Genomic DNA, 27,473 nt, shown 5'->3' with positions numbered 1-27,473 from the left:
GCAGCGCTGGCACCGGCGGCTCCTCGTCCCCGTGACTCCCCCCCCGTGAGCAACGCGGCAGAAACGGCTCTTCCCAAGGGATTCCCACGTGCCCTCGGCAAGCCTGGCCGGCACCGGCACCGCCACGCTTGCCACCCCGGCCCCGGCGCTTGCCCGGGCAGGTCCCGGCTGCACCCCTGGGCCAGCCCCGGTGCTCAGGGTTCCTTCCCTGGCCCGACCACGGGGGTCCGGCATGGCCAAGGGGACCTCGGTACGACCGTGGCGGCTCTGTTCCATGCATGGTGGCACACGGTGGCACACGGTGGCACGCGGCGGCACGCGGCGGCACGTAGTCTCTGCTGCTGTGCCCCGGGGTGATCCGTGTTCGCCGGGTCTCGGCCACCGCGGCCACCCCGTCGCCATCGTCCCCCGCCCCGTCCCCACGGTGCCGGTGCCGCCGGCGGTGCCGTGAGCAGCCGGGCTCGGCGTGGCCCTGCCGGCACCGCCCGGGCGCGGTGGGAAGGCAGCACCGGTGACTCACCAGTGCCCGGCAAGCTGGTGCTTGACGCCGGGCCCGGCCACGGGGCGGGGGCCGGGGGCCGCGGGGTCCCATCGCCGGGCGGGGGCTGCAGCGTGCAGCGTGGGGAGACACGGGGGGGACACGGGGATGGACACGGTGGGGGGAGGGCTCAGCCCCGGCGATGCCCGGGGAGGTCCCGGCCGGGGACCCCACGGCTGCGGGGCCGGAGGGGGCCGGGAAGCCTCTGGGGGGCCGGGGAGGACTCGGGGGCTGGGGAAGCCCTGGCGGGGCCGGGGGGGTCCGGGGGGGGGCCCCGTCCTCTGAAGGCGCCTTTGTGCGGGGCCGGCCGGTCCCACCCCGGCGCTGCCTCACGGGCGCGTGGCTGCGCCCTGACTCCCCCCCCCCGGCCCCCGGCCTGGGGGTCCCCAGGGCCCCCGCTCCCCAGTGGGGGGGTCCGTGCACGGGGGGCCCAAACACGGAGGGGAGCCTCTGCACCGAGGCGGGGCCCGTGGGTGCACGGGGGCCCGTGGGTGCGTGGAGGGGGCTATGGGTGCACGAGGGCCCACGGGTGCACGGGGGGGGCCGTGGGTGCGCGGGGGGGGCTACGGGTGTGCAAGGGGGCCCACGGGTGTGCAAGGGGGCCCGTGGGGGCGAGGGGGGCGGGGGGGGTTATGGGGGTGCAAGGGGGCCCACGGTTGCGGGGGGGGGGCACCCGCATCACCTGGCCACGCCGCCGCCCACCCGATCGCCCCGCGGCACGCGCACCCCGGGGACGGGCCGGCGACACCCCACCGGGAACGACACCGCGCCGGGGACACCCCACGGGGACACCCTGCTCGGTGCCGGCGTGGGGGGCCCCCCACCCTGGCGGTGCCGTGGGGCGGCCATGGGTGCCTGCCAGCCCGGTGCTGCCGGTGACTCACGGCCGTGACTCAGCCCCACCACAAACACCGCGTCGCACGGCAACGCCGCCCGGCCCCACGGCACCCAACCCACGGCCCCACGGCCCCCAGCCCCACGGCCCTCACCCGGCCCAGCCCCACGGCCCCGCTCCCCGGGAACGGCGGCCCCCGGCCCCCGGGGACCCCGGCGGCCGCCGCGGAGCGGGGCCAGAGGCCGGCGGGGCCGGGGATGCCGGGGATGCCGGGGGGGCTGGGGGCAGCCGGGGGTCCGGGGGGGCCAGGCGTGCCCCGGCACAAGGAAGGAAGAAGCCGGGAGGGAGCGCGGGGGCGGGAGGAAAGGGAAATCCCGTCCCACCGTCCCCCCCACGCCACCAACCCCACGGCCCCGGCTCCCAGTCACCCCAGTGCCTTGGGTCCATGGCTCCCAGTCACCCCAGTGCCTTGGGTCCATGGCTCCCAGTCACCCCAGGGCCTTGGGTCCAGGGCTCCCAGTCACCCCAGTGCCTTGGGTCCAGGGCTCCCAGTCACCCCAGGGCCTTGAGTCCAGGGCTCCCAGTCACCCCGGTGCCTTGGGTCCATGGCTCCCAGTCACCCCAGTGCCTTGGGTCCAGGGCTCCCAGTCACCCCAGTGTCTTGGGTCCAGGACTCCCAGTCACCCCGGTGCCTTGAGTCCAGGGTTCCCAGTCACCCCAGTGCCTTGAGTCCAGGGCTCCCAGTCACCCCGATGCCTTGGGTCCATGGCTCCCAGTCACCCCAGTGCGTTGGGTCCATGACTCCCAGTCATCCCAGTGCCTTGGGTCCATGGCTCCCAGTCACCCCAGTGCCTTGGGTCCATGGCTCCCAGTCACCCCAGTGCCTTGAGTCCAGGGCTCCCAGTCATCCCAGTGCCTTGGGTCCAGGGCTCCCAGTCACCCCGGTGCCTTGGGTCCAGGACTCCCAGTCATCCCAGTGCCTTGCGTCCATGGCTCCCAGTCACCCCGGTGCCTTGGGTCCATGGCTCCCAGACACCCCAGTGCCTTGGGTCCATGGCTCCCAGTCACCCCAGGGCCTTGAGTCCAGGGCTCCCAGTCACCCCAGTGCGTTGGGTCCAGGGCTCCCAGTCATCCCAGTGCCTTGGGTCCATGACTCCCAGTCATCTCAGTGCCTTGGGTCCAGGGCTCCCAGTCATCCCAGTGCCTTGAGTCTAGGGCTCCCAGTCACCCCAGTGCCTTGGGTCCATGGCTCCCAGTCACCCCAGTGCCTTGAGTCCAGGGCTCCCAGTCACCCCAGTGCCTTGGGTCCATGGCTCCCAGACACCCCAGTGCCTTGGGTCCATGGCTCCCAGTCACCCCAGTGCCTTGGGTCCATGGCTCCCAGTCACCCCAGGGCCTTGGGTCCATGGCTCCCAGTCACCCCAGTGCCTTGGGTCCAGGGCTCCCAGTCACCCCAGGGCCTTGGGTCCAGGGCTCCCAGTCACCCCAGTGCCTTGGGTCCAGGGCTCCCAGTCACCCCAGGGCCTTGGGTCCATGGCTCCCAGTCACCCAGTGCCTTGGGTCCATCGCTCCCAGTCACCCCAGGGCCTTGGGTCTAGGGCTCCCAGTCATCCCAGTGCCTTGGGTCCATGGCTCCCAGTCACCCCAGGGCCTTGGGTCTAGGGCTCCCAGTCATCCCAGTGCCTTGGGTCCAGGGCTCCCAGTCATCCCAGTGCCTTGAGTCCAGGGCTCCCAGTCACCCCAGTGCCTTGGGTCCAGGGCTCCCAGTAACCCCAGTGCCTTGGGTCCAGGGCTCCCAGTCACCCCAGTGCCTTGGGTCCAGGGCTCCCAGTAACCCCAGTGTCTTGGGTCCATGGCTCCCAGTCACCCCAGTGCCTTGGGTCCAGGGCTCCCAGTAACCCCAGTGCCTTGGGTCCAGGGCTCCCAGTCACCCCAGTGCCTTGGGTCCAGGGCTCCCAGTCACCCCAGTGCCTTGGGTCCATGGCTCCCAGTCACCCCGGTGCCTTGGGTCCAGGACTCCCAGTCACCCCAGTGCCTTGGGTCCATGGCTCCCAGTCACCCCAGTGCCTTGCGTCCATGGCTCCCAGTCATCCCAGTGCCTTGGGTCCAGGGCTCCCAGTCACCCCAGGGCCTTGAGTCTAGGGCTCCCAGTCACCCCAGTGTGTTGGGTCCATGGCTCCCAGTCATCCCAGTGTCTTGGGTCCATGGCTCCCAGTCACCCCAGTGCCTTGGGTCCAGGGCTCCCAGTCATCCCAGTGCCTTGAGTCCAGGGCTCCCAGTCACCCCAGTGCCTTGGGTCCAGGGCTCCCAGTAACCCCAGTGCCTTGGGTCCAGGGCTCCCAGTCACCCCAGTGCCTTGGGTCCAGGGCTCCCAGTAACCCCAGTGTCTTGGGTCCATGGCTCCCAGTCACCCCAGCGCCTTGGGTCCAGGGCTCCCAGTAACCCCAGTGCCTTGGGTCCAGGGCTCCCAGTCACCCCAGTGCCTTGGGTCCAGGGCTCCCAGTCACCCCAGTGCCTTGGGTCCATGGCTCCCAGTCACCCCGGTGCCTTGGGTCCAGGACTCCCAGTCACCCCAGTGCCTTGGGTCCATGGCTCCCAGTCACCCCAGTGCCTTGCGTCCATGGCTCCCAGTCATCCCAGTGCCTTGGGTCCATGGCTCCCAGTCACCCCAGGGCCTTGGGTCCCTGGCTCCCAGTCACCCAGTGCCTTGGGTCCAGGGCTCCCAGTCACCCCAGGGCCTTGGGTCTAGGGCTCCCAGTCATCCCAGTGCCTTGGGTCCAGGGCTCCCAGTCACCCCAGGGCCTTGGGTCCATGGCTCCCAGTCACCCCAGTGCCTTGGGTCCATGGCTCCCAGTCACCCCAGTGCCTTGCGTCCATGGCTCCCAGTCATCCCAGTGCCTTGGGTCCATGGCTCCCAGTCACCCCAGGGCCTTGGGTCCAGGGCTCCCAGTCATCCCAGTGCCTTGGGTCCATGGCTCCCAGTCATCTCAGTGCCTTGGGTCCAGGGCTCCCAGTCATCCCAGTGCCTTGAGTCTAGGGCTCCCAGTCACCCCAGTGCCTTGAGTCCAGGGCTCCCAGTCACCCCAGGGCCTTGGGTCCATGGCTCCCAGTCACCCCAGTGCTTTGGGTCCAGGGCTCCCAGTCACCCCAGGGCCTTGGGTCCATGGCTCCCAGTCACCCCAGTGCCTTGAGTCCAGGGCTCCCAGTAACCCCAGTGCGTTGGGTCCAGGGCTCCCAGTCATCCCGGTGTCTTGGGTCCAGGGCTCCCAGTCACCCCAGGGCCTTGGGTCCCTGGCTCCCAGTCACCCAGTGCCTTGGGTCCATGGCTCCCAGTCACCCCAGGGCCTTGGGTCTAGGGCTCCCAGTCATCCCAGTGCCTTGGGTCCATGGCTCCCAGTCACCCCAGGGCCTTGAGTCCAGGGCTCCCAGTAACCCCAGTGCGTTGGGTCCATGGCTCCCAGTCACCCCAGTGCCTTGGGTCCAGGGCTCCCAGTCACCCCGGTGCCTTGGGTCCATGGCTCCCAGTCACCCCAGTGCCTTGGGTCCATGGCTCCCAGTCACCCCAGTGCTTTGGGTCCAGGGCTCCCAGTCACCCCAGTGCCAGGGGCAGCCCGGGTGTGGGTGGAGATGGGCTCTGCTGGCTGGCGGTGTGGGGGGGCACGGTCACGGGGGTACGGGGTGCACAGGTACCCCAGGGGATGGGCAACTGGGTGTACTGGTGGGGGGGTGGGGCACAGGTACGTGGGTGCACGTGAGTACGGGCGCAGGCGCCTGTCCCACCCTTGTCCCCATTCCTGTCCCCATCTCCATTCACGTCTTTATCCCCATCCCATCCTCATCCTCATCCTCATCTTCATCCCCATCCCATCCCATCCCATCCCATCCTCATCCCCATCCCCATCCTCATCCTCATCCTCATCCCAGCCCATCCTTAACCCTGATCCCATCCCTTCCCCATCCCCGTCCCATCCCAATCCCTGTCCCCATCCCATCCCCATCCTCATCCTCACCCTCATCCTCATCCTCATCCTCATCCTCACCCTCACCCTCATCCTCATCCCATCCCGCCCCATCCCATCCCCGTTCCCACCCCGTCCCCAGCCTCCCCGTTGTCCACCGCCCAGGGACTCCCCGCCGCCGCACCACGCCGTGCCGCTGGCCAGCGGCTGCGAGAAGCCGGCAAAGGGGGTTTCGTGGCGTAAAACTTCAGCAGGAACAGCCGGGGCCGGGCGCGGGGTGGGACGCGGCACCAGCCCGCGGTGGCTGCGGCGGTGCCCGTGCCCGGATGGGGCTTCGGCCGCCTGGCCCAGCCCGGCCCCTCCGGAAACGGCTGCACGTGTCCGCGTGCCGTGGCCGTGCCGTGCCGCGCTGCACTGCGCCCCGCCGTCGCCGTGCCGCGGCCCGCCGTGCCAGGCTGTGCCATACTGCACTGCTGCCCCACGCCGTGCCGTGCCACGCCGTGCCCACCAGCAGGCCATGCGAGCCCCTGGCCGCCCCGGCACGGCGCGTGTGCGAGGCGGCAGCGGGGCTGAGTCAGGCGGGAGGAATGCACCGTCTGGCGCGTGGGCGAGCGCCAGCCCCGGCCGCTGCCATTACCTAGAAAGGACATTTCTGCGCAGCCGGCCCCATGGCGGCCACCACGGCCCCACCGCGGCCACCGCGGCCGCACCACGGCCACCGCGCCCCTGCCGCCGGCGCGCGGGCGCGCGCGAGGGCGCGGGAGCGCGCGCCGGCCGCGTGCGCGCTGCGGGGCCGTGCGGCTCCCCGGCGCGCCAGGTGCGCGTGGCACGGGGGCTGCTCGGCGTGCGTGTCGCGGGGCGTGGGTGTGAGCGAGCGTGTGAGCGTGCACGCGTGTGAGCGTGCACGCGTGTGCGTGCACGCGCCTGTGCCTGCCTTGCCGTGCCCATGGCAGCGTGTGTCGCTGTGCAGCACGTGCAATGCAGCGGGGTGTGCGTGCGCGTGCGCGTGCGTGTGCGCTGCCGTGCGCACACGGCTGTGCCCGTGTGTGCGTGTGCGGGGGGGGGTGCGGCAGGGTGAGCGTTGCAGCGTGTTCGGGTGTGCGTCGCTGTGTCGTGTCCGCCCACTGCCATGTGCGCCGATGCGTGTGTGCACGTGTGCAGCGCCATGTGTGCACCCCTATGTGTGTGCGTGCGCGTGCGCGTGCATTGCCGTGTGCACTGACACGCGCGTGCGCTGCCGCGCGCGCACGCGCGCGGTGCCACGCGTGCATCGCCGCGCGCGGGTGCAGCGCCGCGCGCGTGCGCGCAGCGCCACGCGTGCGTGTGCAGCGCCGTGCGTGCCGTGCCGTGTGCGTGCCGTGCCATGTATGTGCCGTGCAGCCTGTGCGTGCACGCGGCCTGCGCGGCACCGTGCGTGCCGTGCCGTGTGCCGTGCGCTGTGTGCCGTGTGCCGTGTGCGGTGCGGTGGGCGCGGTGCTGCCCAGCCCCACGGCGCGGGGGGGTCCCCCCGTCCAGCCCCGCGTGCGGTTAAAATTAGCAGCTGGCGCAGCGGCTCCCGCCCAGCTGTGCTGCCCCGGGGGAGCCGCCTCCGCCAGATGTGCGGCCGCTGCCAGATGTGCGGCCGGGCTCAGGAAGGGCCGCGGCCCCCGGCCAGGCGAGGGCCGGGGGAGCGGGGCCGCGGCCGGGGTCGGGGACCTCCCCGCGGGCACCGGGCGCAGACGAGGGCCGCGGGACCCGGGGGCCGTGCCGCCGTGGGGTCCGGGGCGCCCGTGGGGCCGGGCCGGGGGGGGCCCTCGGGGACGCGGTCCCCGTGGCACGGCCGTGCCCGTCCCGACGCCGCGGCCGTGCCGGTCCCCGTGGCACGGCCGTGCCGGCAGCCGCCGGGTGCCGAGGCGCGGCCGATGGGCGCTGGTGGGTGCTGCGGGGCCGAGCCCCCGCGGGGCACCCGGTCCCTCCCCGCTATTGTTTATCCCTCCTCGGCGCGGAGGAAACCTAAAACCTCCCAATAATTGTATTTAGGAACTTCCATCATCTCCACGGAGACGGGCGGTGACGGCAGCCGGGCCGGATCCTGGCAGCGCCCGGCCAGGCCTCGCGTTAACCCCCAGGACGCCGCGACGCCACAGCCACGTGCCGGCTGCCGGGCGCGAGGACCCGCGGGCGGGGATGGCGCCGCGGGTCCCCCGGGAACGGGGCGGGGGGGGGACACGGACTCGGCCCCGGGGGTCCCCGGCGGGGCCGATGCCCGGCGGCGGGGCTGCGGGCGCGGGGCAGGGCCGTCCCGGGGCGTCACCAGCCCCATCCGTACCCCACCTCGCCTGCATCCCACCCGCAGCCGCGCCCCGCCGGGGTCCCTACCCCGCCCCGGGACCGTGTCCCGCTGAGGCCCCTGTCCCACCCCGGTCTCTCTCCCGCCCCGGGCTGTGTCCCACCCCGGTCCGTATCCCACCCGGGTCCCTACCCCACCCGCCGTCTCCCACCCTGACCCGTATCCCATCGGGTCCGTAGCCCACCCCGGGCTGTTCCCACCCCGGTCCGTATCCCCCCCCCCCCCCCCGAGCCATATCCCACCCGGGTCCGTACCCCACCCGGGTCCCTATCCCAGCGGGTGGGCACCCACCCGTGCCCGTAGCAGCCCTCCGTGCCCCCCCCCCCCCCATCCCCGGCCGGGGCAGCAGTGGGGGTGGTCGGGGGTTTGGGGGCGCGGGTGTGGGGTGCTGGGGCGCAGGGCGTGGGGCGGGCAGAGCCGGCCTGGGGAGGGCCCGGGGGGGCCGGGGGGGCCCTGGCCTGGCGGCAGCGGCCGCAGTGACGCGCTGTGGTTTTGCCGACTTCCGATGCAAAACTCTGTTTAATGTCTGTGTGTGCGGCATCGCCATGGAGACCCCGCAGCCCCGGCCCCCCGGCACCCCCCGGCACCCCACGCGCCCGCTGCCGCCCCACCCCGCCACCGGCTTCCCCGGATCGGGGGGGGGGGCCGCATCCTGCCCGCTCCCCCGGGACCAGGATCGGAGACCGGCCTGGCTGGCACCGCAGCCGAGGGACCCCCCAGCATTGCCCCCGGCCCCCCGACACCGCCCCCGTCACCCCAACCGCGTCCCTGTCCCCCTGGCATTGGCCCCGTCCCCCCACTGTTGCCCCTGTCCCCCGGTTTTGGTCCTGTCCCCCAACATCACCCCTTGTCCCCCCAGCATCGTCTCTGTCTCCCCTGACACGAGCACCCTGACATCGGCCCTGTCCCCTGGCATCGCCCCCTCCCCTGGGACGCGTGTGCCCCGATGGCCCCCGGCCCCCCAGCACCGGCCCAGACCCCTCCACAGCTGGGCAGCCCCGGCCCCCTCGGACAGCCCAGGGGAAACTGAGGCACAGACCGGGATGGGCGTGGGGGCTGCGGGCACTGAGCTCCCACACTGGGGGGCACCCAGCCCCCTCGCCGTGGGGCACCCAGGCCGCTCGCTGTGGGGTGCCCAGCCCCCTCGCTGTGGGGTGCCCAGCCCCTACGCCATGAGACATCCAGACCCCTCTCCGTGGGCACCCCGGCCCCTCGCCATAGGGCGCACACAGCTCTCGTGCCATGGGGCATCCAGCCCCCTCACCATGGGGCACGTGGCCTCCTCGCCGTGGGGCAGGCACCCGGACCCCTTGCCATGGGGCATCCAGCCCCCTTGCCATGGGGCGCCCAGCCCCTCGGCCACGGGGCATCCAGCTCCCCTGCCACGGGGCGCACAGTCTCCTTGCCGTGGGGTGCCCGGATCCCACACCATGGGGCACGCGGCGCCCACGCCACGGGACAAGGAGCCCCCTCGCCATGGGGCGCCGAGCCCCCTCGCCGTGGGGCGCACACAGCTCTGGCGCCACGGGCCACCGAGCCCGCTGGCCGTGGGGCGCGCGTCGCCCTTGCCACGGGGTCGCGCCACCCCGTCGGCCATCGCCGTTCCCGCAGACGGTGCGGCACCGCGCACCCACGGCGGCTGGGGCCCAGCGGCCTCGAAAGGGTGCGGGAGCCGGGCGCCGCGGCCCAGGCCCCTCCTCTCGCCGCCGCCGCGGCCTCGCCGCGTTCCCGGGGCGGAGCGAAGGTTTTAAAAAGGATTTCCCTTCTTGGAGTAAAAGTCAGTGACTTTGGGAGCCTTTGCGCTCTCCGGCCACCCGCCCGCTGCCGCCCCGGGGGACCCCAGCGGGGCCGTGGCCGCCGGCGCTCCCGGTGAGTACGGCTGCCAGCCGGTGCTTGGCCGGCCCCGGCATGGCGGGAGACCCTGGAGGAAAGTTGCCGTCCCTCCGGGGCGGCGGGAGAAGGGTCGGGGCCTGGCCGGCCTCGCTTGCCGCGTGCCGAGCCGTGCCAAACCGCGCTGGGCCTACGCCAGGCCGTGCCGTGGGGATGGCGGGCAGGGGCTGCGGCCGCCTGGTTCCCGCCGGGGCCGAGCGCGGGGCCCCTCGGGGCCAGAGGGTCCCGGCGGCGCGTCGGGGCGTGGTGGCGGCAGGGCTGCGGGCATCGAGGCTGCCAACGCCGCCTCCCGCGCGGGGGGCCGGCACGGGGGGCCGGGGCAGGCGGGGGTTTCGGGGGGCTGGGACCCCCCCCGGGCGCGGTGCGGTGGGCGGGCGGGGGCCGCGGGAGGGTGCGCCGGGGCGGGCGCCGCCGAGGAGCGTGATTCATCCTTTCCCCCCGGCGCTGCGTGTGCCGACGGGTGCGGACAGGGCGGCCCCTTCCTCGCTCCTCCTCGGCCCCCGCCCCCGCCTTGGCCCAGCCGACACCGGGAACCGCGCCGGCACCCCCGGGCCTCGCCTCCCCCGACGCCAGCCCTGCCCTCGACCCCCCAACGCCCGCAGACCCCCGGCAGCTGGGCCCCACGGCGGAGCCAGGGCGCAGGGGGGAAGGGAGCGGCTCTGCCCCACGGCAGCCGCATCCCACCGCGCTGGCCACAGGCGTCAGGGAGGTGCCGCGCTGCGAGGCCGGCTGTTCCCGCTCCCCGTTTTCAGGCGGAAAGGCGGGGGTTTCGGTGGGGGGCGCTGCCGTGCCCCCAGCCCCTGCTGGTGGGGAACCCAGGTGTCTGGGCAGCCGCCCCCGCTCGGTGCCCGCCGGGGCCCACGTGAGCCGGTCGGGGCTGCCGAGCCGGCAACGCCCTGGTGCCGCGCGGGCAGAGAGCCCGGCCGGGCCGGCGGCGCCCGCCTGGGAAGAGGCCGCGGGCACCGGAGACCCCCGAAACCAGGGTCACCCCCACCGCGCGGGGCCGATCCCGCCACCCTCGTGCCGCGCTCGGGAGGCGGCAAAACACCGGATGGCCGATGCGACCGCGACCCGGCGGTGCCGTGGATCCTCCGGCACGGGGCTGCGCCCGCCGTGCCACCGCCGTGCCCGGCGGCGGCCGCTTGGCTCCGCTTTGGCTGAGTCGGGGCCTGGTCTCGCCGCGGCGCTGCCCACGGCCGCCCCATTGGCACCGAGGCGTTGGCAGCACCGCGGCCGCCAGGCGGGAACCCAAGCGTCCGGGCGGCCTCCCGCCCCCGCCCGGGCACGCGCCCGCCGGCCTGGCCCCCCCGGCGGCACCAGACATTTTGTTTATGCCGCCGCCGTCCGTCGCTGTTTATCCCGATTTTTTTGGGCCCTTTCCACCCGATTCCCTTTGAAGTGCGCCCGTTGCCGTGGTGACGGTGATGTCACGGCCGGGCGGGGCCTCGCCGGCTCCCACATGGCGTCCGAGGAGCCCCGGCCCCATTACACGCTTCTTCCAGGAACTCCCCGGCTGCCACCGCCACCGTCGCCGGAGCCCCGACGCCCACGTCCTCTGCCCGGTTGGGGACGCCGTGCCCCACGGCCGCCCCACGGCCGCCCCACATCTGCCCCACGGCCGCGTCCAAGCGGACTGGGCGACACGGGGGTGCTGGCGCCAGCCGGCAGTCGAGGCGACACCGCCAGGGCCGGTGGCTGCCCCGGCCGATGACACTGGGGGACGTGGGGACGGCGGGGCCCGTCCCGCTCGGCGACGGGGTGGCACCGGCCGCGGCGCGTCCCCTCCCCACCGGGGGCTTCGCCGGGGCTCGGCCGGTGCCACACGGTCCCGCCACAGCCGGGGACGAGCCGGGAGGGATTCGGCGCACACCGAGTGCCCATCCCGCCCCCGCCGTGGGGACGACGCTGGCACGTGGTGGCAGCTGGGGACACATTTTCACACCCAGGCTCAGCCACGGTGCATTTCGGTGTTTGCCGGGGGAGCCGCGGTGCTGCCGGCTCTGGGTGCAGCGCACGGTTGGGTCTACGCCGCCGGTGCCCGCTCCCCCACGCCGAGCCGGGCCGCGAGCCACCGGGCTGGTCCCCAGCACCAGAACCGTGCCGGCCCCACGGGGACGTCACCGCTGCCGTGTGCCGGGGCCGGCAGGGGCGGGAGCGCGGGCAGCGTCCGGCCGTGGTGCCGCCCCGCCTCGCACGAGGGTCCCGGCTCGCACCCCCCCGCCGCGTCACCGGGGCCTCTCACGTGTCCCCTCCCGTGGCACCACCCGGCGCTGGCACGTGCCCGTCCCGTCCCGCGCCGTGACTCAGCCCTCGTGTGCTCGCACCCGCGCCGGCTCCTCCAGGGCGGTGCCCCCCCCCCCGGCATGGCGGCACCCGGCCGTCCTGGCCACGCTCTCCTTCGCGGCCGGATCCCGCCGGGGTTATTTTTACCGTGGGAGGGGAGCGCTGGCCCGGCCCAACCCGACGCCGGGAGCCGGGGGCCCTCGGCCGGACGCGGTGCCCCCCACGCCGAGGGGGCTCAGGACCCCCCCGCTGACTGCGCCCTCTTCTCCCAGGTGGGACTCGGCTCCGGCTCCGGCACCGACACCGATGGCCGCGGCGTGGGACGGCACCGGCTGCACCCGGGGCTCCGCCCCCCCCCGGCCCCCCCCCCCCCCCCGCTGCCGCCCGCCGGGGTTCCTGGCGATGCGATTTTTTACCGTCTCACCCAAAATCACATTGCCAGGGATTTCCAACGGGCGCCAGCCCCCGCAGCCAGGACGCCGGAGCCGCTGGGACGGGGCCGCGGGTGGGTGGGGGCTCGGGGGGGGGCCGTGGGTGGGTGGGTGTTTGGGGGCTCGGGGGGCCGTGGGGCCGTGGGGCAGGGCTTAGCCCACCTGTGAACAGAGTTGGCAGCCGCGTCGTGTTCACAGTGGCTAAGTTCCCCTCCCCGGCACCCTCCCCGCCGGACGCCTGGGCCCCCCCCGAACGCCGGACCCCCCCGCAGGACGCCAGGACCCCGCCGGACGCCGGGACCCCGGGCGCTGCCTCCCGTGCCTACTGAGCTGATATGCAGTTGCTTTGGTTAAACTGGCTCAGTTCAGCAGGAACAGGAGTCTGGCCCCGTGCGCCGGCGACCCCCCAACCCGCCCGGGGTCCCCAAAACCCCTGGGACACCCCCCCCCCCACCCCGTGGTGGAGCCCTGCCCGGGTCCCGCGTGCACGGCCGAGCTCACCGGGACCCCGCAGGTTCTTCCACACTGCAGAGACCCCGAAACCCCGGGAGGGGGTCCCCAAAAAGAGGGGGCTTGCAGGGGGTCCCCAAAAAGGGAGGAGGGAGGGTGAGGGGGGCCAAAAGGGAAGGGAGGGGGCAGGGTGGGGGGCAAAAATGGGAGGAGGCGGCTTGAAGGGGTGTCCCCAAATAAGGGAGGGGGGCGGGGGTGTCCCCAAAAAGGGAGGGGGCGTGAGGGGGTCCCCAAAAAGGGAGGAGGGGGCGTGAGGGGGAAGCCGCACGCCTGGGGGTCCCCTCCGGCGGGGGGGGCCACTGCCCCGTGGGGAGGGAGGGAGGGACCCACGGCCCGGTGGGGGGCCGGGACCATCCGTAGCCCCCGGGCCCCCCCTCCCGCCCCCGCCCAGGCCCGGGCGAGCCCCGGCAGCACCGGAGCCGCGGGCAGAGGGAGGCTCCGGCCCCCGGCGGGCGGGGGGGCGGGGTGGGGCGCGGCGCGGGGGGGGCCGGGGCCTTTTTTTTAATTTTTTTTTTTTTTTTTTCCCCTTCCCTGTTTGTTTCCCGAAATAGCCCGGCGGCGCTTTGTGAAACGCGCCCGATTTCAGGGAATTTCCCTGATGTCAGAGGGGGCGGGGCCTAGCCGCCGGCCACGCCCAAGCAGGCCCCACCCCACGCGAGGGGGGGCTGCCCACGTGTCGTGTTCCCCCCCACCACCCCAAAAGGGACGCGGCGCCTTTAAGGCTCGCCGGGCGCCTCAGCCAACCACAGCGCAGCCCCCGCCCCCGGCGCCCTCCGATTGGCAGCCGGCGTTCCTCCCGCTGTCAATCAGCGCGGGGCGGAGCGAGGTGCCAGTCACGGCGCAGCGAACCAATCAGCGGGGAGAGCGGGCGGGGAGGCGGTGCTCGCAGGAAGAGGGCGTGGCCTCGGGACTCCATTCATAAAGTTCTGCCGGCGACGGAAGCAGCGGCAGCGGAACGGGGGAGGGGCGGGACCCCCTCCCCGGGAACCCCCGGAGCCCCCCCCCGGCCCCGGGGCCGCACCGACACCCCCCGTGGCGGCCCCCCCCTCCCCGAGATCTCGACCCCCGGAGCCCCCCGGGCCTCCCCCACTCGGCGATCCCCCCCGCCAGCCCCAGCCCGGTGCCCCCAGCCGTGAGCCCAGCCCCGGGGCCCTCCCAAATGCCACCGGGGCTGCCCCACTCCCCCCCCTCCCCACTCCGGTTCCATCCACGCGCGCGGTGTCGCTCCCCCCCCTCACCCCAGGGGACACCAGCAGTGTGTGTGTGGGGGGGGGGGTCGCTGCCCCCAACTGCCTTTTATTGACGATGACAGCGAAGCTGAGGACGGACGCGCTCGTGACAGCTCCCGCCTCGCCCCCCCAGCGCCTGGGGGGGGTCCCCTGGGGGGCTCAGCCCCGCCCCTTCTTGGCTTTGCCCTTCCGGGGGCGGCGGGGGGCGCGGCGACCACCGCCAGCTTCTTGGGGAGGCTGGCGCCCGCTCGCTGCACCGCGTCCCGCTCGATCTTCATCCGGATGCCCACCTCCAGGCGCTGCGGGCAGGGCGGTCAGGCGGGGGGCACGGCCGGGTACACACCCACCCCCCTCCCCCCACCCGCCCCCGGCCGCTCCCCCCGCCACCCCCCTCACCTTCTTCAGCTTCTGCTGCTGGATCACGCGGAGCTTCTTGGGGGCGATGGTCCGGCCTGGGGGGCAGCGGGTGGGGCGGCGGGTGGGGCAGAGCCAGAGACCCCCGAAACGCCCCGAGCCCCCGCCCCAGGTAACCCCCCGCCCCCCAGCCCCTAGGGCTCCCCTGCTCCCCTCCCTGCCGCCCGCCCCCCCCTACGCGGGCCGCCCCCCGGCTCCGGCCGCCCCTCACCTCCCTTCCGCGGCCCCCGCGCCCCCCGGGCCGGGGTCCCCGCCGCCGCCGCCCGGCCGGGCCGCTTGGCCGCCGCCTTGGGCCTGCCCTGGGCCATGTCGCCGCCGCGCTTCCGGGTTCCCGTGCGCGGGGCACGCCGGGATACAGGCGGGGCGGCGGAGGGCGGCGCAGCGCAAGGTATGCCGGGATACAAGGAGGCGGAAGCGTTCCCCGGAAGTGGCCTTTACTGCCCCCCCGCGGCCCCGCGCTCCCCCAGCGCCCGGCGCAGCTCCCCGGGGGCGAAGACCCCGTGCTCGGTGACGATGCCGCCCGTGATGAGGTCATGGGGCGTGACGTCGAAGGCCGGGTTCCACACGTCGATACCTGCGGATGGAGGGGGGGAGGGGGCACATCAGGGGTGGGGCCCCCTGCCCCATATGGGACCCCTCCGCCGCATATGGGACCTACTCACACCATATGGGCCCCTCCCTACCCCATACGGGACCCCCCTGCCCCATACGGGACCCCCCCCATCCTATATAGGACCTACCTGACCTATATGGGACCCTCTGCCCTGTATGGGATCTCCCCACCCCATATAGGACCCCTTGCCCCATATGGGATCCCCAGTCCCGTATGGGACACTGCCCTATATGGGAGCCCCGTGTCTTATATAGGACTCCTCTGCCCCATGTGAGACCCCCCCCCGCCCCATATGGGAGCCCCCTCCCCTATATAGCACCTACCCGCCCCATGAGACCCCCCACGGCCCATATGGGACTCTGTGCCCTATATGCGACCCCCTGCCCTATATGGGACCCCCCGGGCCTGTGAGCACCCTGGGGGGCACGGGGACACCCCCACCCCATGGGGGTGGGCCCCTGCCGGCGCTGGCAGCACCCCAGTGGCACGGGGACCGCGGGGCCACCCCCACCCCCGGCCTGCCGCTGCCCTCGGGGGGGGACACCGGCGACACCCACGCGGGGACACAGGCGACACCCACATGGGGACACCGGTGACAGCCACGTGGGGACACACGCGACGCCCACCCAGGGACACAGGTGCCACCCACACAGGGACACTGGTGACACATGCAACGCAGGGACACATGCGACGCCCACCCGAGGACACGGGTGCCACCCACACGAGGACACACATGATGCCCACCCGGGGACACCGGTGCCCCCCATGCAGGGACACCGGTGCCCCCCACGTGGGGACACACGCGACGCCCACCCGGGGACACGGGTGCCCCCCACGCGGGGACGTGGGTGCCACCCACCGGGCGCGGCCAGGCGCAGGCCCTGCAGGTGGGTGAGCTCCCGGCCCGGCCGCTCCTCGATGGGGATGTCGGCGCCGCCGGGCAGGGCCGGGTCACAGGAGGAGCTGGGGGCCGCCACGTAGAAGGGGATGCCGTGGTGCCGCGCCGCCACCGCCAGCTGGTAGGTGCCGATCTTGTTGGCCGTGTCCCCGTTGGCGGCCACCCGGTCGGCTCCCACCACCACGGCTGGGGACAGAGCGGGAGTCAGCGGGTCCCCGTCCCGCGTCACCCTGTCCTACCCCCGCCCCGTCCCCGTCCCACCCCTCTCCCGCCACGTCCCTGTCCCTCCTGCCCCATCGCGTCCCTGTCCCTACCCCGCAACGTCCCCGTCCCACCCCCCCGTGGCTGTGTCCCTCCTGCCCCATCGTGTCCCCGTCCCGCCCTCTCCTGCCACATCCTTGTCCCTCCTGCCCCGTCATGTCCCCACCCCACCCCTCTCCTGTCCCCTCTCCCACCACATCCTTCTCCCTCCAGCGCCACCGTGTCCCCGTCCCACCCCTCTCCTGTCCTGTGTCCCTCCTGCCCCGTCACGTCCCCACCCCACCCCTCTCCTGTCCCCTCTCCCACCACATCCTTCTCCCTCCAGCGCCACCGTGTCCCCGTCCCCACCCCGTTAAACCCCCGTCCATCACCGTCCCACCCCTCTCGGGCCACGTCCCTGTCCCCCGTCCCCCCCCCAACACCCCGCCGCGTCCCCTCCTCGCTGACCCTGGACGCCGCGGTCCCGCATGGCGGCGGCGGCGGCGCTGTCGGCGATGAGGGTGGCGGGGATGCGCTCGTGCAGCAGCTCGAGGGCCGTCAGCCGCCCGCCCTGGTTGTAGGGCCGGGTCTCGGTGCAGAACACCCGCGCCAGCCGGCCCTGCGCGTGCAGCGCCCGCACGATGCCTGGGGACACGGGGGACGGCGGGGGGGACACACACACACACACGTCAGGGCCAGCGCTCGCCCCGGGGGCCGCCCGGCTCCCCCCGCTTCCCCGCCGCCTACCCAGGGCGGTGCCGTAGCCGGCGGTGGCCAGGGTGCCGGTGTTGCAGTGGGTGAGGAGGGTGACGCCGCCCTCGGGGACGCGCTGGAGGATGTGCCGGGCCCCGTGCGCCCCGATGCGCCGGTTGTCCTCCCGGTCCTTCTCCAGCAGCCCCTCGATGTGCTCGATGATGCTGGGGGGGGGGGAGAACCCGGGCACCCAAGCTCCCCCCCGCACCCCGCAACCCCTGAGGACCCCAGCGTCCCCCCCCCGCCTCGCCCGGCACCCCCAATCCCCCCCGAGGACCCCATCATCCCCCCTTCCTCTCCCGACACCCCAAATGCCCCCCATGACCCCAGCGTCCCCCCCACCTCTCCCGACACCCCAAATCCCCCCAAGGACCCCAGCGTCCCCCTCTACCTATCACTGACACCCCAGATCCCTCCCCCAGTGACCCCAGCATCCCCCCACCTCTCCCAACATCCCAACCCGCCTGGTGACCCCAGCATCCCCCCACCTCTCCCTGACACCCCAAATCCCCCCAAGGACCCCAGCACCCTGCCCCACCTCTCCCGACACCCCAAATCCCCCCTTGTGACCCCAGCACCCTGCCCAACCTCTCCCGACACCCCAAATCCCCCCATTACCCCAGCATCCCCCTGCCTCTCCCGACACCCCAAATCCCCCCCAAGGACCCCAGCACCCTGCCCCACCTCTCCCGACACCCCAAATCCCCCCATTACCCCAGCATCCCCCTGCCTCTCCCGACACCCCAAATCCCCCCAAGGACCCCAGCACCCTGCCCCACCTCTCCCGACACCCCAAATCCCCCCAAGGACCCCAGCACCCTGCCCCACCTCTCCCGACACCCCAAATCCCCCCTTGTGACCCCAGCACCCTGCCCAACCTCTCCCGACACCCCAAATCCCCCCATTACCCCAGCATCCCACCTGCCTCTCCCGACACCCCAAATCCCCCCCAAGGATCCCAGCACCCTGCCCCACCTCTCCCGACACCCCAAATCCCCCCATTACCCCAGCATCCCCCTGCCTCTCCCGACACCCCAAATTCCCCCAAGGGGACCCCAGCACCCTGCCCTTCCTCTCCCGACACCCCAAATTCCCCAAGGGGACCCCAGCACCCTGCCCTTCCTCTCCCAACACCCCAAATCCCCCCCAAGGACCCCAGCACCCTGCCCCACCTCTCCCAACACCCCAAATCCCCCCAAGGACCCCAGCATCCCCCCACCTCTCCCGACACCCCAAATCCCCCCCAAGGACCCCAGTGTCCCCCTCTACCTATCATTGACACCCCAGATCCCCCCAGTGACCCCAGCATCCCCCACCTCTCCCAACATCCCAACCCCCTGGTGACCCCAGCATCCCCCCACCTCTCCCTGACACCCCAAATCCCCCCAAGGACCCCAGCACCCTGCCCCACCTCTCCCGACACCCCAAATCCCCCCATTACCCCAGCGTCCCCCCACCTCTCCCTGACACCCCAAATCCCCCCAAGGACCCCAGTGTCCCCCTCTACCTATCACTGACACCCCAGATCCCCCCAGTGACCCCAGCGTCCCCCCACCTCTCCCAACATCCCAACCCCCTGGTGACCCCAGCATCCCCCCACCTCTCCCTGACACCCCAAATCCCCCCAAGGACCCCAGCACCCTGCCCTTCCTCACCCGACACCCCCAGTCCCCCCCGTGACCCCAGCGTCTCCCCGGTACCTCTCCCGCAGCTCCTCCGCGGTGACGCCGGGGCTCTGGGCCCGCCGGCGCATGAAGTCCCGCAGCCGCTGGCCCTCGCGGCCCAGGTTGACGGCGGTGGGCCGCGCCGTCAGCAGGAACCGCAGCCGCTCGCCCACGAAGGCCTCCAGCGCCGCCACGTCCCCCACCGGCCCCGCACCGGCCGCCAGCTCCAGCGCCAGGCTCAGGCACCCCACCAGGGCGATGGCCGGGGCTCCCCGCACCTGCGGGCGCCGCAGCCGGCTCGGTGGCCGTCCCCGGGGGGGCTCGGGGCCACCCTCGGGGTCCCGCGAGCCCCCGCTCACCTCCATGGCGCGGATGGCCTCCCAGGCGCGCTCCACGCCGTCCACGGGCTCATAGCGGAGCTGATCCGGCAGCAGGAGCTGGTTGAGGATGGAGAGGGAGCCGCGGCGGTACTGGATGGCTTCCAGGCTCATGGCCGTGCCGGAAGCCGTCGCGGTGCTTCCTGCCCGCCCCCCCCCCACCCCCCAGACCTTGGCTGGGGAGAACCAGGAGGGATCGGGGGGCTGGGGGCGAGAAGGGGACCCCCATGTCCCAACTCAGGGGACAGGGAGAGGCGTCCCCCACACGTTCCCCGCCGCCCCGGAGCCCCGTCCGCACCTTGGGGGGGGGGGTAAACTCACGCCACGGCCACACCGAAGAGCGGAGGGACGCGACTGCGACGGTGCTGCCAACGCCTTTTAATGTTGGGGCGGGGGGTGTATAAATTAGGGGGGTGGGAGAGGGGTCCGGGTGCCCCAGGACCAGCCGGGAGGGGGGTGCGGCCCCGAAGCGCCGCTCAGGCGCTCTCCGCCTCGGAGCCGGAGTCGGAATAATCGGCGACGAGGGAAGCGGTGGGGGGGGCTGGGGCGGCAGCGTGGGGGGCGACACGGGGGGCTGTCCCGGCACCGGCCCCCCCCTGCGGCCCGCCGGCCGGGGCGGGGGGGCCGCGGGGGGGCGTCTCGCCCTGCTCCGGCCCCCCCGGCTCCGTCGGCCCCTCGGGCCCTTCTCCGCAGCGGCGCCGGACGATGCCCAGGCCGGCGGGGGTGGCGGGGGGGCCCCCCCGGCCCCGCAGCGCTCGCCCCCCCAGGCCCAGCTTCCGCAGGGCCTCGCCGGCTCTGCTGCCGGCGGCTGGGGGGAACCAGGAGCGGCTGGAGATCTCCGTCCGCTTCATCCTCTGCTTCTCCTCGTAGGCTGGGGGGGACGGGACGGGGACAGGCTGGGGGTCACGGCGTGGGGGGGCACGGCGGCCCCGGAGCCCCGGCTGCCCCCCCCCGGCCCCCCACCACGCACAGTCGGGGCTGTGGTACTTGAGCAGCGCGGCCAGGCGCCGGTCCTCCTCCGCCTCCCGCACCAGAGGGATGCTCAGGCCGGCCTTCGCCTGCAGCGCTGCCGCCTCCTCCTCCTCCTCCCGCAGCGTCTTCTTCTCCTCCTTGGTGGGGAGGGGGACGAGGGGGCCGTCAGCGCTCCCGGCCGGGCAGGGGAGGGGGCTGCCGGGCCCCCCGGCCCCCCGGGCTCACCCTGAAGTGCCGCCGGAGGCGGCTGTTGAGGGCGAAGTCGTCCTTCCAGGCGCTCTGGGCCTCCTGCAGGCTGGCCAGCGTGGGGACGGCTCTCTGCAGCGTCGCCCGGTCGGCCACGCCGTGCTCCAGCCGGAACATGGCGTCCGTCTCCAGCTTCTCCTTCTCCTCCCGCTCTGGGGCAGGGGACAGCGAGGGGACTCGGCGGACGCCCCTCTCTCGGGGCCGGGACTCGCCGGTGAAACCGGGACTCACCGGTGGGCAGGACCTGCTCGTTATCCCGCATGTCCCAGCGCTCCTCCTTGCGCCGGGCCCCGCTGACGATGACGTAGTCGCAGCCCGCCGGGTCCGTCTGCATCTCGATGTAGTTGACGCAGAGGTGGCACTTCATCCGGAACCTGGGGACGGGGACAGGGTCGGGGACGGGGTCCCCGCGCCCCGGGGCCGCCCGCGCGCGGGGGGACGCGGCCGCCGCACCCACCTGTAGATGGGCGTCGTGTAGTAGGTGCCGACCTTCTTCTTCTCCGCGTTGTACCGGACGCCTGCGAGGGGGAAGGGGCGGATCGGCCATCCCGCCGCGCCCGGGACACGCGGATTCGGGGACCGCAGAGCCCCGGCAACGCCGGAGCGGGGCGGGGGGGGAAGGAGCCAGGAGGGCGTCGGGGACGGCAGGAGAACTCACCCATCCCGATGTGGTTCTTGCAGCCGTCGCACCAGATGTTATAGGGCATCTCGAACCTGGGCGGGGGGACGGACACGGCACGGGGCCGTCACCACGGCCGCCGGGGACGGGGATGAGCCCCCAGCCAGGGGAAGGGCCGGCTCGGGGGCGTCCCCGGCCCCCGCGCGTCCCCCTCACCTGATGACGAGGATGCCCTGGGACAGCTTGCGGGCCCGCTCCCGCAGCGGGTGGCTGTGGTGGTACTTGTTGAGGGAGCCATGCTGCCGGGAGGGAAGCGGGGGGGCTCAGCCGGCGCGGCGCAGCCGGGCGTCCTCGGCCCCAGCCCCGCCGAGCCCCTCACCTTGGCCGGGTCGAAGTCGGGGGGGTAGTACTTGTTCGTGCCTTTGCGCTCGCCCTGCGGGGAGAAACGCGGCGTTAGAGCCGGACGGGGACCCCGGCGCGGCCACGGCGGCCCCGGCAACGTCCGGCCCCACTCACCATGGCGGAGGGTCTCTAGTGCCGCAGGACCGGGACAGGCGGGAGCTGCGGGGACGAGGAGCTGCCGTCACGGGGCGGGGGCTGGCCGGGAGCCCCGCGGCGCGGCGGGGAGGGGCCCAGTCCGTACTGGGACGGGGACAGCCTCCCAGTGCAGGGTTAGCGGTCACCAGTCTGTACTGGGACAGAGACAGCCTCCCTCCCTGGTCCCCAGTCCGTACTGGGACATGCACTCCCCTCCCAGTACAGGGTCCCTGGTCCCCAGTCCCTCCTGGGACACGCACTCCCCTCCCAGTACAGGGTCCCTGGTCCCCAGTCCCTACTGGGACACGCACTCCCCTCCCAGTACAGGGTCCCTGGTCACCAGTACATACTGGGACACACACTCCCCTCCCAGTGCGGGGTCCCTGGTCCCCAGTCCGTACTGGGACACGCACTCCCCTCCCAGTACACGGTCCCTGGTCCCCAGTCCCTACTGGGACATGCACTCCCCTCCCAGTACACGGTCCCTGGTCCCCAGTCCCTACTGGGACACGCACTCCCCTCCCAGTACACGGTCCCTGGTCACCAGTCCCTACTGGGACACGCACTCCCCTCCCAGTACACGGTCCCTGGTCACCAGTACATACTGGGACATGCACTCCCCTCCCAGTACAGGGTCCCTGGTCCCCAGTCCGTACTGGGACACGCACTCCCCTCCCAGTACACGGTCCCTGGTCCCCAGTCCCTACTGGGACACGCACTCCCCTCCCAGTACAGGGTCCCTGGTCCCCAGTCCCTACTGGGACACGCACTCCCCTCCCAGTACACGGTCCCTGGTCCCCAGTCCCTACTGGGACACTCACTCCCCTCCCAGTACAGGGTCCCTGGTCCCCAGTCCCTACTGGGACACGCACTCCCCTCCCAGTACACGGTCCCTGGTCCCCAGTCCCTACTGGGACACGCACTCCCCTCCCAGTACACGGTCCCTGGTCACCAGTACATACTGGGACACGCACTCCCCTCCCAGTACAGGGTCCCTGGTCCCCAGTCCCTACTGGGACACGCACTCCCCTCCCAGTACAGGGTCCCTGGTCCCCAGTCCCTACTGGGACACGCACTCCCCTCCCAGTACAGGGTCCCTGGTCCCCAGTCCCTACTGGGACACGCACTCCCCTCCCAGTACACGGTCCCTGGTCCCCAGTCCCTACTGGGACACGCACTCCCCTCCCAGTACAGGGTCCCTGGTCACCAGTACATACTGGGACACGCACTCCCCTCCCAGTACGGGGTCCCTGGTCCCCAGTCCCTACTGGGACACGCACTTCCCTCCCAGAACAGCGTCCCTGGTCCCCAGTCCCTACTGGGACACGCACTCCCTCCCAGTACACGGTCCCTGGTCCCCAGTACATACTGGGACACGCACTCCCTCCCAGTACACGGTCCCTGGTCCCCAGTCCCTACTGGGACACGCACTCCCCTCCCAGTACGGGGTCCCTGGTCCCCAGTCCCTACTGGGACACGCACTCCCCTCCCAGTACAGGGTCCCTGGTCACCAGTACATACTGGGACACGCACTCCCCTCCCAGTACGGGGTCCCTGGTCCCCAGTCCCTACTGGGACACGCACTCCCCTCCCAGTACAGGGTCCCTGGTCCCCAGTCCGTACTGGGACACGCACTCCCCTCCCAGTGCGGGGCGCTGGGCCCGGCCCCCCCCGTCCCCACCAACCTCTTCCTGCTCCGCTCCTCAGGCCCCGCCTCTTCCGCTGCGTCACTCGACGGCGAGAGACGTCACCGCCGCCCGGGCGACCCCGCCCCTCCTGCAGTCCCGCGCGTGCGCAGTGTGCGCCACGAGCGCTTCCCGCCCGCTTCCGGCGCCGCAGCGCGGTCACCTGCGGCCGCCCATGGCAACGGGGCCCATGGCAACGGGGCCCATGGCAACGGGGCCCCACGGCCGCCCATGGCAACCTGGCCCGCCGACTGCCCGTGGCAACGGGGCCCATGGCAACCAGGACCCACGGATGCCCGTGGCAACGGGGCTCCATGGCAACCAAGACCCATGGCTGCCGTGGCAACGGGGCCCACGGCAACCAGCCCCACGGATGCCCGTGGCACCCGGAGCTCCCCACGGCCCCCGTGTGCCCCCCGCGGCCCCCCCGGCCGTGCCGCGGCCTCCCTCCGGCCGGCCCCGCCACCGGCCCCCGCGGCCCCGCCGGCCCCGCCGCCGCGGGAAGCGCAGCGCACACGCGCGCGCGCCCCACGGGGGCACCCCACGGGCCCCCCACCCCCTCGGGCCCCCCATGTGACTACGCGGGGTGACTCGGGGACGGGGGGGGACATGGCGGCGCGGGGACGCGGCCGACGGCCCATCGGGGGACGAGCGGGGCGCTGACGGGGCGTCACCCGCACCATGGGGTCACGCCGCCGCTAATGGGGTCGTGCCCCTGCTGATGAGGTCAGCGCCCGTCCCCCTGTCCCCCCTGGGACCCCGTCCCGGTGACCCCACGTCCCGGTGACCCCGCATCCCGGTGGCATTGCCGGGGCACGGGGCCTCGCTCCTCCGCCATTCCCAGCCCCCCCCCCCTTTAATTAAAGCCGTTAATTGCCCTCAAGCCCCTTCACAGACCCAGGGAGCTCGTGTCCGCCACGGCGGTGGCTCTTGGGGACATTAGAAAGGGGGGGTTGGGGGACAGGGACACGTAGGGACCCCCCGGGCCCCCCGAGCCCGTCCCAGCCTTTGGGCAGGAGAAGGTTGGGATGGAGGTGTCCCTGCCACCAGGGCGGGGGGCCCCGGCGGGAGGGGGAGGTCCCTGTCCCCGTCCCCGTCCCCACAATGTGGGTCCTGTGTCCCCAGGGGGATGCAGGTGTCCCCATTCCCGTCCCCACGATGTGGGTCCCCGTGTCCCCAGGGGGATGCAGGTGTCCCCGTCCCCGTGCCCACGATCTGGGTCCCCGTGTCCCCAGGGGGATGAAGGTGTCCCCATCCATGTCCCCACGATGTGGGTCTCGGTGACCCTGGGGGGATGCAGGTGTCCCCATCCCCGTCCCCACGATGTGGGTCCCCGTGTCCCCAGGGGGATGCACATGTCCCCATCCCCGTCCCCATCCCCACAATGTGGGTCCCCGTGTCCCCGGGGGGATGCAGGTGTCCCCGTCCCTGCCGCCATCCCGGGCACACACCCTCCTGCCCACCTCCACCGTCACCGCGCCCCAGCAGGCGCCAGCACGGCCCCGGTGGCCTCTGATCACGGCGGTGCTGAGCTCCCGGCACAGCGGGCGGCAGCTGCCTCATCACAGGCAAACACCAACGAGCGCCGGGAGCTGCTGCGCCCGCTGTGCCCACCGTGCCCCCGCGCCGGGGCGGACGGACGGACGGAGCTGGGGGCTCCCGCCCCGCGCCCCGGCTCACGCCGTCCCCGTCCCGGCCCCGTCCCGGTCCGGCGAAGCCCCTCGCGTCCCAGAAATGAATTTTCTCGCCGGGTCGGCTCCTGGCAGCTCCAGCGGCCGCGGGGCTGGGCAGGGTCCGGCCGGGACGGCGGGCGGCCGCCCTAAGCTTCGCCCCGGGGCCAGGTCCTGGTGCCGGGGTCGGCCCGGGACCCTTCGCTGCTGCCCCCGAAAGCGCCAGGAACCTGCTGAGCTTTGCAAATCTCCAGGGGAGCCGGATGCGTCCCCGCCATGCCGCAGGGATTGGGGGCGAGCGTGGCGGCAGCCCCGGCCCCGGCTTCCCCAGCCCCGGGGACGCACACGCGGCCACAGGATCCGGCCGCCGAGGACAAAGCACCGGCGCTGGGTTTCTACAGGGGGGAAACGAGCCAGGGCTGTGGAGCCGGAGGTGCTGGACTCGGAGGCGGTGAAGGATGCGGCCGCAGCGGGGTGACCGGGCTGGCACGGCCGCGGCATCCCAGCTCCGCTTTGGGGCCGGATCCACGCTCCCCCGTGCCCCCCGCGCCGGCCTTTCCAGCCTCCGGCTCCCTCCATCCTTGGAGAAACCCTCGCTGGTCGCCCTGGCAGCGGGGCCGGATCCAGCGCGGGGCCAAGGGGCTGCGGTGCCCGGCAGTGCCCGCACCGGCTGCCGGCACGGCGGGACGCCCATCTGCGCCGGGTGCGCGGGGGCACGCGGCCAGGGCCTGTGGCCACGTCCCGTCCCATGGAGCCGGGGCCAGCTGCGGGGGTCCAGGACCCACCGGGGCGGCGGGAGCCAGGCCGGGGTCCCCACGGTTGGGCTGATGGGTGGTGTTGGCGCCCGCTCCGGCGCTGGCCCCCGGCTCCGGCATCCGGCCAGGGAAAGCGGGAAAGTGCTGAGCCCAGAGTCTGGCGGCGCTGCCCGTGTTAACCCCCCGTGCTCCGCCATGCCGGCACGCGCCTGCCCGCGGCACACACACGTGCCAGGCCGGTGCGGGCGTCGGGCTTTGCACGCACAGCCTGGGGCGTGCACACGCGTGTGGGGCCGTGCACACACGTGTCAGGCTGTGCACACGCGTGCTGGGCGATGCCGGAAGCCGTGCGGACGGCAGAGGGTCCCCCCGGCCCCTCCTCGCCGGGTGTTTTGGGGTCCCCATCGCTCGGAGGTGACACTCAGGGTCACCCCCGGTGGGGACGGTCCCCACGGTGGCACATCCCGGCCGTGGGGCTGGGGAAGGGCCGTGGCGGCGGCACTGTGGCCGTGGGGCCAGCAGCGCTCCCAGCTCGACGCCTGCCGCTCAGGCGGCTGAGACCGCTCAGGCTCGGTGCATCCCCCGGTGCCAACTTGGTGCCCGGGGTGACGTCCCCACGGCCGGGGACAGCAGGGACCGGGGCCGGGGAGCAGGAATGGAGCCCCGGCCCCCCTCGCCCTGCCAGCCCCCCCCGTCCTGGCTCCGGCTCCTCGCTGCATCTGCGGCTCGGCCGGAGCCAGCGCTGCCGCCAAGGGCTGCTGCAACCCGGCACCGCCGGCACAGCCCGGCCCGCGGCCGAGCCGGGGGGCTGCAGGGGCCGGGGGGGCTGCTGGGGGTGCCCCCGGGTTGCCGACGGCGTCCCCATCCCAGCCTGGCACCGTCCCCCCTTCCCGCGCACCTTCCGGCATCGTCTGCGGGTGGGGGCACGGGGCGGCGCTTTTGGGGGGAAAAGGGGCTGAAATGGCCAAGCTGCCCCGCGCCGGGGGGGGGGGGGCGGTGGGCGGCGGGGGCTGCGGTGGGGCTGCAGTGGGGGGCTCCGTCCTGCCTCGCCCCGGCTTCGTGCCGGGGTGACGGAGATTGCGGCCCCGAGCATCCCCCAGACTCGGGGTGCAGCAGGGTGGGGGGGCCACGGCCCCGCTCCCCCCGCAGCCGCCCCCCTCGCCCCTCGCCGGCGGCGCTGAGCCGGGCGCGTGGCAGGGCCGCGGTGCCGGGACAAAAGCGGTGCCCGGACAAAGGGCCCTGACGTCAGGCGCGGGGCTGGGGGCACTGGGCGACCTACTTCCCGCCGCACCGGGGGGGCGGCTGTGGCTCAGGGGGTGCGGGGGGACCCCACGGTGCCGGCGCTGCCCCCCCCACGTCCCGCCCCCTTCCCCAGGGACGGGACCCCCAGCCCCGGCAGAGTCCGGCCGTGGCGTCCCCCCGTGCACGCCGGGAGGGGGTTGGGGCCACGCTGGGGTCTCCCCGTCGGGAAACTGAGGCAGGCGCCGGGTCCGGCGTCCTCAGTCGGGGCGGCTGCATAATTAAAGCCGCGGTTAATGAATTAACGCCGGGGCCGCGGAGCGGTGCCAGCGCCAGGACAGGGACGGGCAGCTGGGGACGGGAAGGTCCCCGGGGCCGGTGAGGGCACCGCGGCCCCGTCACCGCCCTCGCCGGTGGCCGCCCGTCCTCGTGCACGCGGCCGCGCGCGTCGCCCTGGGGTCGTGCGAGGGTCCCGCACGCGGTCGCGCCTGTGGTCACGCGTTGTCGGCCACGGGGCCGCACTCGTGCACGTCGGCTGCACGCGTGTGCGCGGACTCGCGCGTGGTCGGGCACGTCGGCACCGTCGGGTCTTGCACGCAATCGTGCGCGTGCTCGCACGGGTTGGCCCCGTGGGTGCGCGCAGCCTCGCACGCTGGCCTGCCCGCGGGCCTGCTCCCGTCCCCGTGGTCGCGCACAGCCTCGCGCGTGGTCGCGCACACCCTCGCACGCCGTCCTGTGGTGTGCGCTGGCCCCGCGGTTGTGCACACCGTGCACGCTGTCCTGCCCG

The 27,473-nt window shown here is 73.7% G+C and overlaps 3 protein-coding genes across 9 annotated transcripts; all 3 read right to left on the bottom strand.

Moving 5' to 3' along the window:
* Window positions 1-10,978: 10,978 nt before the first annotated feature.
* Window positions 10,979-14,862, bottom strand: C31H19orf53 (chromosome 31 C19orf53 homolog). Its single transcript, XM_072848309.1, has 4 exons — window positions 14,630-14,862; window positions 14,401-14,456; window positions 14,141-14,303; window positions 10,979-11,184 (listed from the first exon to the last, which is right to left on the bottom strand). Exons 1-4 carry the CDS (start codon window positions 14,724-14,726, stop codon window positions 10,979-10,981), a joined length of 522 nt encoding a protein of 173 aa, XP_072704410.1. The 5' UTR covers window positions 14,727-14,862.
* MRI1 (methylthioribose-1-phosphate isomerase 1) lies at window positions 14,836-19,209 on the bottom strand. 2 transcript variants are annotated; one of them, XM_072848493.1, is made up of 6 exons: window positions 18,946-19,197; window positions 18,623-18,864; window positions 16,917-17,086; window positions 16,638-16,814; window positions 15,891-16,115; window positions 14,836-14,992 (listed from the first exon to the last, which is right to left on the bottom strand). In XM_072848493.1, the coding sequence occupies exons 1-6, from the start codon at window positions 19,075-19,077 to the stop codon at window positions 14,853-14,855; spliced, it is 1,086 nt and encodes a 361-aa protein (XP_072704594.1). In that variant the 5' UTR covers window positions 19,078-19,197; the 3' UTR covers window positions 14,836-14,852. The 2 variants fall into 2 exon arrangements, with proteins under 2 accessions (XP_072704594.1, XP_072704593.1); XM_072848492.1 differs by having other exon boundaries at window positions 18,623-19,209.
* Window positions 19,210-19,393: 184 nt separating this feature from the next.
* YJU2B (YJU2 splicing factor homolog B) lies at window positions 19,394-23,189 on the bottom strand. 6 transcript variants are annotated; one of them, XM_072848399.1, is made up of 10 exons: window positions 23,023-23,189; window positions 21,317-21,361; window positions 21,180-21,233; window positions 21,017-21,099; window positions 20,840-20,895; window positions 20,639-20,699; window positions 20,413-20,555; window positions 20,161-20,333; window positions 19,934-20,072; window positions 19,394-19,834 (listed from the first exon to the last, which is right to left on the bottom strand). In XM_072848399.1, the coding sequence occupies exons 2-10, from the start codon at window positions 21,317-21,319 to the stop codon at window positions 19,440-19,442; spliced, it is 1,107 nt and encodes a 368-aa protein (XP_072704500.1). In that variant the 5' UTR covers window positions 21,320-21,361; window positions 23,023-23,189; the 3' UTR covers window positions 19,394-19,439. The 6 variants fall into 6 exon arrangements, with proteins under 6 accessions (XP_072704500.1, XP_072704498.1, XP_072704497.1 ...); XM_072848397.1 differs by having other exon boundaries at window positions 21,317-21,458; window positions 23,023-23,084; XM_072848396.1 differs by having other exon boundaries at window positions 21,317-21,492; window positions 23,023-23,039.
* Between the last annotated feature and the right edge of the window lie 4,284 nt (window positions 23,190-27,473).

The sequence above is a fragment of the Ciconia boyciana genome, chromosome 31 (assembly GCF_034638445.1).
Source record: "Ciconia boyciana chromosome 31, ASM3463844v1, whole genome shotgun sequence".
Lineage (NCBI taxonomy): Eukaryota > Metazoa > Chordata > Aves > Ciconiiformes > Ciconiidae > Ciconia > Ciconia boyciana.
This window is presented reverse-complemented; position numbering and strand designations above follow the sequence as displayed.